The 10620-nt window shown below is 34.4% G+C and overlaps 1 protein-coding gene across 1 annotated transcript; it reads right to left on the reverse strand.

Moving 5' to 3' along the window:
- Positions 1–1604: 1604 nt before the first annotated feature.
- LOC107766775 (cationic peroxidase 1) lies at positions 1605–5050 on the reverse strand. The gene is made up of 4 exons (XM_016585622.2): positions 4781–5050; positions 3617–3808; positions 3036–3201; positions 1605–2276 (listed from the first exon to the last, which is right to left on the reverse strand). Exons 1-4 carry the CDS (start codon positions 4997–4999, stop codon positions 1891–1893), a joined length of 963 nt encoding a protein of 320 aa, XP_016441108.1. The 5' UTR covers positions 5000–5050; the 3' UTR covers positions 1605–1890.
- Positions 5051–10620: the final 5570 nt, after the last annotated feature.

Consider the following 10620-nt stretch of genomic DNA (forward strand, 5'->3'; position numbering starts at 1 on the left):
ACATTATATAACTATTTTTTAACTTTCATACAACATTCAAATAAAAAATATATATAACTACAATAGAATACAATTTACATACAATTATAATACAACTTTACTACAATTTCGTAAGTATATTGTATGACATGTGTTCTTCTTCTTCTTCTTTTTCTTCTTCTTCTTCTTCTTCTTCTTCTTCTTCTTCTTCTTCTTCTTCTTCTTCTTCTTCTTCAAGTTTCAATCTGAAATTCAGCCAAAATCAAGTATAATCTTCACCAAAATATCCTCAAAATTGAGATATAAACTCCAAACAATATTCTCAATTGTTTGCAACAACACCCAATCCAAACAAATAATAGTTTTTGAAAATTCAAATTCAATTTCAAAGCTTCAAAGCTTTTTAATGGTTGTCAATGGTGGAGAGTTAATCACCTTCAAAATTTATTAATTGATAATTTCAATTTGAACACTAATTGTGCAACATGAAAGGAAATTGCTAAGTTAAAACGATTGAAATCCATTGATGAATTCTATTAAAACTCTTTACAACAAGAAAGCATTAAAAACATAGAACATCAAATAAAGAAAAATTGGAAAAAACAGAGAAGGAGAGTAGAGAGAGAGAGAGAGAGAGAGAGAGAGAGAGAGAGAGAGAGAGAGAGAGAGAGAGAGAGAGAGAGAGAGAGAGAGAGAGAGAGAGAGAGAGAGAGAGAGACAGAGAGAGAGAGAGAGGTAAGTATTAAGTGATAAGGAAATAACTGATATTCCTTATTCAATTCCTAATATAAAGGGATACCCATATAAAACTTATTTGTATATAATTGGTAAATTGTATATGACCATGTAATTAAATAGAAACTTGAGTAGGAAGGGTAATAAGGTTTCAAATAATGTATAGGAAGGTAAAAATCCATTTTTGAGAATGATCTTAGTATATATGTTTACAAAAATAATCGGTCAGATTCAATGTTTACTTTTTCTAGCCGGTATACATAGATTATACATAAATTCTATTATATATACTCGTCGGTTATTTTTAGTTTAAGAAATTAGATGGACGGCTATTTAATGTAAAATTAGGCCGACACTGTTCATATTATCAAGTCATCACATGGGTCATTAATTAGTTTCAATGCAGTCATTAAGTAAGATTTGCATTTTGTCTTGGAAAGTAGGCAGCTTTTATAATATGGCCATGTTTTAAAATAATTTCATATTGCGAGTCAACTTAGATGAATGGCATAAGATCAGCTTAGACGGAGATATTATTAATTATATGTGCTAAATCAGGGGTCGAGTCATCTTTATTTTATTTTTCCTTTCTTTGTCAAGATTATTCTTATAGTTCTTCAATCTCAAGATATTGGTTGTCAACTGAAAACTAATCTGATTTTTTATTAGTTTGTGACATAAACAAATTTTAAAAGCATCAATTAGAAGCTTATCAGCTGCTGAAAAGAAATGGAGGATATATTTTTGAAGAGTATATTCCACTTTCCCCCTTAAACTTTTAATAGTCGAAAAATAATACGCTCTGGTAGCCCCTTGAACAATATTTTTCAGTCAACTTTAGAATTTTAATTCGAGGAAACAAAAAGTGATGGCCAATAATGGAAGTACTATTTTCAACACAAGTGTAAATTATTTATTCTCGCAAACAGTTGTTCTTAAAAGAAAATACAAACACTATACAAACTTGAGTTCATTCATAGGAACATGCATAATTACTACTACTACTACAATTTAACTAAGTGCATGCTGAATAAGAGGCGGAGTTAGAATTTTGAGTTTATGGATTTTGAATTCTATAAAAGATAGAGATGATTCAAGATAAATTATTCATACATATTAAGTAAAACTTAATATAATTACTAGGTTTTACCGAACCCATAAGTTTGTGCAAAATAATTAGTTGATTTTCCTGCAATTGGTACGAATCTGGCCATTGGTTCCAGTAAGCGGGCTTAAGTTTCCCATTTTGACAATAGCCTTTGCAAAATCTGCAGCAAATGTTATAGGACGAGTACCGTAAGTAGTAACCTGAGAATCCGTAGAACCACCACTAAATAGTTGTTGGTCTGAGTGAAGAATCCCTTTATTTTTCTTTAAGTTGTTGAAATAATGGTTATCAAATATTGCAGGGGTAGCTGCATCAAGTGCAGAAAGGCTGTCATCTCCACCTGTACTCGGACAGTTTGATTTCAACGATGTAGCCAACGATGAATCGATGGTTGTTTCGTTGTACACACGTTCCCTAAATGTTGTACATTGTGCTTGACCTATGGTGTGAGCACCTGGAAAATATTTCGAGATTAATCAATAAATCAATCAACTATACTTCATCTCTGAAATAGTTGGGGATTCGAATATGTGAATTTTTGTATTTAGAGTATGTTTGGCTTAATTAGTTGATTAAAAATAGTTCACGAGCATAGTGCTGAAGCTAAGGTCTCGTTTGATATGAGAGATAAGGGATAATTAATCCCGGATTTTATTTGAGATGAATTTAACCCATATTTGATTGAGATAAAATCGTTGTATAACTAATTCCGGGATTGTAGTATTGTTTTATCTCTATGGGATGGTGATATAACTAGTCCCGGTATAATTAATCATTGAATAACTGTTTCCCAACCAAACGACCCCTAACTATATAAAATAAGCAGTTACGTTTGGTAAAAATATGCTGATAAATATTTTTCTCTTAGAATGATCAAGATTTCTTAAAAATTATTTAAACTAATAAAAAAATTGTTTTTATAAGGATAAAGAAGAACGACATAAGTAGAATGGAGAGTGAATTTAAAAAATTATAAAAGATATTAGAAACATAATAATATAATTCTTGATCGAAGTAAAAGTGTTTATAAGTGAAAAATCATTAGAGTACTTGGTTTATAAGTTTGGTATTTACCAAACAAGTAAATAAGCGAAAAAATGCTTAAGCTAGCTTATATTCTGTTCTATTCGAGCCCAAGTACGCATTCCAAATTATTTCTAAGGCGATAATAAAATTTTCTTTAAACTGGAAAAATAAAAGAATTGTTAATTACCTGCAAGGGCAACCATTTCTTTAGCAGTGAAGCCTTTATTGGCAAAATTGGTAATAAGATCAGTAAGATCCATCAAAGGAGAAGGGATATCACTATTTGCTGAACTTAAACTTGCTGTTGTAGAATCTCTTCTACCTAATTGGACAGTCCACGAAGGCCCACCTAGCTGCACCAAGCCCAAAGGAACTTCATTGAGCTATAAATATACGGAAAATAATATTGTATAGTCGTTCTCAAAATAATAACAAAAAAAATAATTTTTTTTAATATATATACATTTTGTATGCTATATACAAAAATTATACAAATTTCATACACTTTTTTCGACTACCAAATGTAAATAGTTTCTGGCGTGGGCTAAAAGTAAAAAATATCCATAAATATAGGGAACTTTACATAAATAGCCAGTCGGATTCACCTTAAATTTCTTCTAGCTGATTTACGTAGATTATATACTGATTATATACGGTCCCAAATCCTTGGATAGAAGAAATCATAAACTTGTGGATTTTGAAATTGAATAGAAGAAATTATAAACTTGTTTAAGTTAGGAGAGGGAAGATAGAGATTAAAGTAGTTACTATTGCAACAGAGTCTCGTGCTGCAATAGCTATAATATCTGCACAAGAAACAATTCCAGGACATAATTTCTCTACTTGAGACTTGATTGTATCAATCAAATCAAAACCTCTTAGTGAATTTGAATTTGGTTTTGCTGTCTTCTCTCCAGTGAAATCTGAAGTATCATCTAGTAATACGGATCCATCACATCCCTGTAAAAAATAGATATTAGTACTTTTTAATTCTTAACCCTATTACTTGGAAAATATTCAATCAAAAGTAATTAAGTAGATATTTTCCGTGTAATATAAATATTAACAGTGATAGTTTGTATAAAAGGAAAATATCGTTGCAACAGCCCAGCTTTACTTTTACATAAAGGCCCATTTGGCCATGAAAAAAGATTCTTTTTTTCCTTTTGACTTTTTTTCGAAATTAGTGTTTGGCCATGAAATTTTCGATTTTTATTGAAAAATAAATTTCGGAATTTTTTGAAAATCTGAAAAATTCCAAAAAGCTAATTTTCAAAATGTTCACTACAGATCACTCACAAAAATTTAAAAACATCCCAAAATTATATTCATGTCCAAACACAACTCTAATTTTCAAATACTATTTTTACTTTTTTCGAAATTTTATAATTCTTATGTCCAAACTCCCTCAAAGACCTTTTTTTTTTGGTTAAACAAGAATGTGGTATGATAAGAATCAAATGACCCCAATATTTATTTCAAAACAAATAAATAAATAAATAACATATGAAACAATAATCCTACTTGGGCAAGATAGAAACTAGTTCGTACTACGTATACATCCAGGGCATTAGTCTCAAATGCTAATTTTTTGTTCATGTGACAGCCCTTGGTAATTCCTTCTTTTCCTATAATTTAACTATAGAATATAATGGAAAAATGCAATTCACACATAAATTGGGCCGAGTTTAACGGAATTTTTTTATCAGCAAACCAACTCTATTCAAGAGCAAAGACGTTTCGTTTTCGGCATTTTTATATTCTAAAATAATTCGTGAATTCTGATTCAACTAGTTGTATCGCCTGCACGCACTAGTTTAATTTATATATAATAAATTGAGTGTGAAAAACAAAACTATGTCACAATAATCCGCGCATGCACAAAACATATAAAAAGCAAACCAAAAGATAAAGTATTAGATAGAAACATGCATTAACAAAGCAATCGTGGAAATGAAGACGGAGCAAAGAGGCCCCCATGCGATGCTCTTTCGCCACAGCATTTGTCACTGCGTCTTTAATTGTATAAATAGCTTTTGGACAAGATTTCTCATAGTAGTCCGAAGACAACTGTGCCGAAGAGAGTCTAATTAGTAAAAACATTAACAGAGACAAGTAGAAAATATAATAAAATCGCGAATAAAAGGCCATCTTAAGAAGAATATTGAAGTATAAACAAGACTTTAGAATGAGATTGATGATAGCAAATTAATTTGCTGCATTTTATAGATGCTAATTTTTGGCTGAGTGTTTGACATATCCACTTATGCAGTAGGTCGAAGTTCACTCTATCTTTTCATTTTTTAAATTAATTGTTGGGGTCAAAAAAGTGAAGATTCTCTAGAAGGACAAGATAGCATGATTTTTCTTACTATATAAAGATTGACTTACGAAACAGAACATATATATTTTAGGATCTCAAATATTATAGGACCAACAACGTCTATAGGAAAATCAAAAGGTTTATAGATCTCTCTTGGTTCAAGTTTTGTAAATAAATTAAGAAGATTTAACCCAAATAGTCGCTCGCCTAATCGTTTAAACTAAAAATAGCTGGTAAAAATATAATATATATGTATAATTTATGTATGGTATATGTATAATCGTATATGATTAGAAAAAGTAAACAATGGATATAGTCGACTATTTGTGTAAAGATCCTATAAATTAAAGAAACTTCGGAACTTTTCCTTTAATAGGACTTATTCGGCGTGAATCTGAATTAGTGGATCCGTAAATTTCAAATATAAAATTCTAAAAAAAGAGAGAATGTTGTAACTCCACCGTTCCCCATAATGATGTAAAGTATTATTTCTATCCCACTCCACTTCTACTTATTACCTTTCACTATTCACAAAAAGTATAACTTTTATTTACAAGATAAAGACATAAACAAATAAAGTCTAAAGCTTTCTGATAGTTGGGGGGTGTTCATGTTTCACATTGATATGAGCCAAGAAATAGATAAATTGATGGGTTGGGTTAATTTCCACTTAAATAAAGAATTATTATGGTTAACAAGTTAGGTGACTGGTGTGAACAAGTATTTGCTGAAGAATATGCTAATTAGTCCGACGTTTTTCTCTATGTATTGATGAGGCATACAAGTCAAATTAACGATCCACCATATAAATAAAATATATCTCGTCTAGATATAATATAACTTTATTTGTGTGTCTTTGGGAGGACTCCTAACTTGAGAAACTTCTTCCTAATCGAGTGATCGGGTAGCTTCCACCAGAAAAAAGAGTAAACTAAAATTTTCCATTCAGATCCTTTCGATCAGAGACGGAGCCATGATTTGAAACTTGTGAGTTTGGCATTATAGTTAGTTTATGTTACTAGGTTCTAAATTACTATAGTTTATACGTATTCAATAATTTTTTTTTGAAGACAAATACAGAGTTTAGATCAAAGTTACTATGTTCGACCGAACCCATAATTCTATACTAGCTCCGCCTCTACTTTCAACGTCCTACCTGATTTGGCTGTTACTTTACCACCTTATTGGTGAAGCTCCAAAAGGCAAAATTGCAAGCAAGTAGGGTTATATATCAAACGAGTAAGTTAACTTACATTTGACGGGTTAAAATAGGTCGAATTAATATAAGTCGGTTATGTTATAACTCGTCCAATATTAGGTGCACTGAATAAACCATGTCAAGTTTAGAGATAACGATGTATTCTGCCCTCAATTTCTATATCATTTAAATACAACAAGATTCTTCTTAAAGGTATAAGGATATAGATAACGATGTATTCTGCCCTCAATTTCTATATCATTTAAATACAACAAGATTCCTCTTAAAGGTATAAGGATATAGATAACAATGTATTCTGCCCTCAATTTCTATAGCATTTAAATACAACAAGATTCTTCTTTTATATATATATATATATATATATATAAAAGTCTAAACGATTACTTGTAATTATCCTTTGACTGACTTAATCACAGTACTAAAATCTTTTATAATATAAGTGTATAGCTCCAAACAAAATCTTTTAGGGCAAAAGGTTACAGCTTAAAAGTCCCAAATCCTGATTCAGTTCAAGCAGCGGTATCTTCGTAAAGCTAACCTACTTTTGTGTCTGTCTTAAATGTCTGCCTATATTAGGAGTATACAGTGCTGCCTCTACGTGTGGCAAACGGGCGGGTCGGATTGAATTTGGTAGCTCTTCGGTGTATCGACATCCCAGTTTTCCACTCGATAGATCCCGCAAATAATCTGGTTCCCCTTCCTTCTCGACCAGACGAAGGAGATATGAATTCCATTTAAGCGGGTCAGGGCTTGGCTTGACGGACGGGTCGAAAGTGGGTAATAGAAAATGGATAAATTATCCAATCCGAACCATATTTAATACTGATAAAGAACGGGTTATTAACCGGCGGATAATATGGGTAATTAACCATATTATTTATGACTTTTTGAATATGATCACTTTTGGGAGAATTCCTAATCTCCCAAACTTGAGGAACCTCCAATTTGAGGTTTTACAAATGTAAAAGTTAAACCCATTAGCTATCTAGTGGTTATCCATTTAGAAAATGGATAATATAGTTTTTATCCATATTTGACCCGTTTTTAAATAATTTATTGCCCAACCTATTTTTTAGTAGATAATATGGATGGTTAAATATTTTCTTTTAACCATTTTGCAACCGCTGGCCGCATCTATATATTAATTTTAATACTCTAACAATTCCAGATGTGATGGACAAGAATCCAGATGTAAAGTACAAACTTGGGACTGGTTATTTGCCCTTCTAAGAGGGCTTGAAAAGGGGGGAAAAAGAACGAGAAAAAGTAAATGAAAGAAGAACATATACAGAAAAAACCAAAGAACTTAGTGTGCCATTACCATGTGCTAGTTATAAGCTCTAAAGTCTAAACATAAATGCCTCACTCTTAAGTCTTAACAAACTTTGTAGGCATTTATGTTTTAAACGTCCGGTTTATCTTTTATGTGTTCCACATCAAGAATCCCTCCGTAAGTGGTCGTGATGGCACCTAGTCTTTACGACTAGGTAAGCCTAATATTTCGAAAAATATAAAGAAAATACAATATTTTAAAGATAAACAGCATATTATAAATAGCCAAGAGTAGCACCACGCGACATATACAAAATAGTTTCCCAAGACCCGGAATATCACTAAGTCACAAGCTGCTATAATTTATGTAGCTCTTTACAAAAGTCTGAAGATAATAAGGAAAGTCTCCAGACGAGGGAGTAGAAGGGGACTCCGAAGATCTGCGGACGCAAGCAGAAGTACCTTGAAGTCTCTTAGAATCAGCAGCACGCACTAACCCCAAGGCTGGTAGCTCGTACCTGGATCTGCACACGAAAACATGTGCAAGAAGGGCATGAGTACACCATAATGGTACCCAGTAAGTGCCAAGCCTAACCTCGGTCGAATAGTGACGAGGTCAGGTCAAGGCCTTACCGGAGTAAATATAATAAATTAAATAGTAAAAGATATAAGTGAAATTTACGGTAACATAGTTAAGGAAATTCTCAAAAATTTAACAGTTAAGGGAGCCCTCGGCTCAAAACAAGGTAAACACAGTAGAAAATCTCTCGGGATACCGTCCCGTAGTTTCAAATGAATATGCAGTACAGGGGGATCTCTCGGAATATGTCCGTAGTCCCAAAGTAAATATGCTGTGCTGGGGGATCTTCCGGAATACGTCTGTAGTCCCAAAGTAAATATACAGTGCTGGGGGATCTCCCGGAATACGTCCGTACTCCCAAAGTAAATATACAGTACTGGGGGATTTCCCGAAATACGTCCGTAGTCCCAAAGTAAATATGCAGTGCTGGGGGATCTCCCGAAATATATCCGTAGTCCCAAAGTAAATATGCAATGCAAGATGAAATGACAGGTATGACATCGAGTTATACAGTTTATACTGGACACAAATAAGGCAAATAAGGACTTAGCTAAACATGACGCACAGAATGTCAATTAGGCAGTTAAAACACGTAAGCATGCTTTTCTAGTCTAAACTACACAATTAAACATATTAGTACAACTTAATAAGAGAAGCAATTTATGATTTAAAAAGGTTAAACATGATTTTTTCAATAATAGCCCGTGTACGTACATGTCACCTCACGTACACGACGCCCACACACCAAATAATATCAAGATATCCTAAGGGGGAAGTCCCAAACACAAGGTTAGGCAAGCCACTTACCTCGAACCGCTCAAATCAACTCGATATCACGTTCTTGCCATGAGTATCCGACTCCAAATGGCCCGAATCTATTCAAAATAGTACAATACCATCAATACGCGCTAATGGAATGAATCCCACAAGAAAACTATAAAATTAGGCCAAAACCCAAAATTGGCTCAAACCCGACCCCCGGGCCCACGTCTCGAAACCCGACAAAATTCACGAAATTAGAAAGCTCATTCATTCACGAGTCTAACAATATCAAATTTACTAAAATTCGACACCAAATGGTTCTCCAATCCACAATTCAAACTTCTAATTTTCACCTTAAATACACATTAACTAGGTGGGAAAATACATGGCAAGGCAAAATTATTGACCAAAAATAAGCACAAGGAACTTACCTCAAGAAATGCCTCAAAAATGCTCTCAAAAATCTCCCTAACCCGAGTTTGCAAAGCCAAAAATGATAAAAATCGTGAAGCCCTGCGGTTTTAATCACTGCCCAGGTATTTCCACACCTACGGGTGCGCTTGTGCGGAAAACGTGCACATATGCACAACTCACTTGCCCCCTCTACCTTCGCACCTGCGACGAAAGGGCCGCACCTGCGCACTCGCGCCTGCGGACGTCCCTTCTGCTTCTGCGTATCTAGCGCATTTGCGAACAGCCTTGTGCATTTACGGGCATCGCAGATGCGGAATGTCCTCGCACCTGCGACCCCAGGCCAACTCTCGACTTCTCGCATCTGCGCTTCCATCTTCGCATGTGCGGCTCACGCACCTGCGATCTATTTTCCGCAGGTGCGAAATACCAGAACCAGCAAAGGCACCGGATTTTCCTAAGTCCAAATTTCTTCCCGTTAGGCATCCGAAACACACCCGAGGCCCCCGAGACCTCAACCAAACATATCAACCACTCCTAAAATATCCTACGAACTTAGTCGAGCCTTTAAACCACGTCGAACAACACCAAAATCATGAATTAAGCACGGATTCAAGCCTAAGAATTTTAAATTTTCCAAATTCTACAAACGACGCCGAACCACATCAATTCTAGTCCGAATGACCTCAAATTTTACCCACATGTCACAAATAATACTACGAACCTACAGCCACTTTCGGAATTCCATTCCGAGCTCGATATCAAAATTTTCACTATCAGCCGAAATCACCGAAAAACTAACATTCGCCAATTCAAGCCTAAATCTACTACAGACCTCCAAAACACATTCCGGACGCGCTCCTAACCCCAAAATAACTCAACGGAGCTAACAGATTCAACGGAATTCCATTCTAGATCCGTCTTTACACAGTTCCGACTACGATCCAAACTCTAAGGCTTAAACTCACAACTAGGGGCTAAGTGTCCCAAAACTCCCCGAATTCCATAACCAAACACTTCGGCAAATCCCAAAAGCAGAAACAAATATGGGGAAAGCAGATATTAGGGGATCGAGGGCTCAAATTCTCAAAATGACCGGCCGGGTCGTTACATCCGCCCCTTCTTAAAAAAATCGTTCGTCCTCGAACGAGTATAAAGACATACCTGAAACTGTGAAAAGATGAGGGTACTGGCTGCGCATATCC

Source organism: Nicotiana tabacum, chromosome 22, assembly GCF_000715075.1.
Source record: "Nicotiana tabacum cultivar K326 chromosome 22, ASM71507v2, whole genome shotgun sequence".
Classification (NCBI taxonomy): Eukaryota; Viridiplantae; Streptophyta; class Magnoliopsida; order Solanales; family Solanaceae; genus Nicotiana; species Nicotiana tabacum.

What these genes read in the sequence shown, in the direction of transcription:
- LOC107766775 (XM_016585622.2), bottom strand. Translation starts at nt 4,999, where the DNA reads ATGGCCTTTTATTCGCGATTTTATTATATTTTCTACTTGTCTCTGTTA. An exon ending in CACGAGACTCTGTTGCAATA is followed by an intron (nt 3,202 to 3,616) that starts GTAACTACTTTA and finishes GGCTTGGTGCAG; the next exon opens with CTAGGTGGGCCTTCGTGGAC. An exon ending in AGAAATGGTTGCCCTTGCAG is followed by an intron (nt 2,277 to 3,035) that starts GTAATTAACAAT and finishes AATATTTTCCAG; the next exon opens with GTGCTCACACCATAGGTCAA.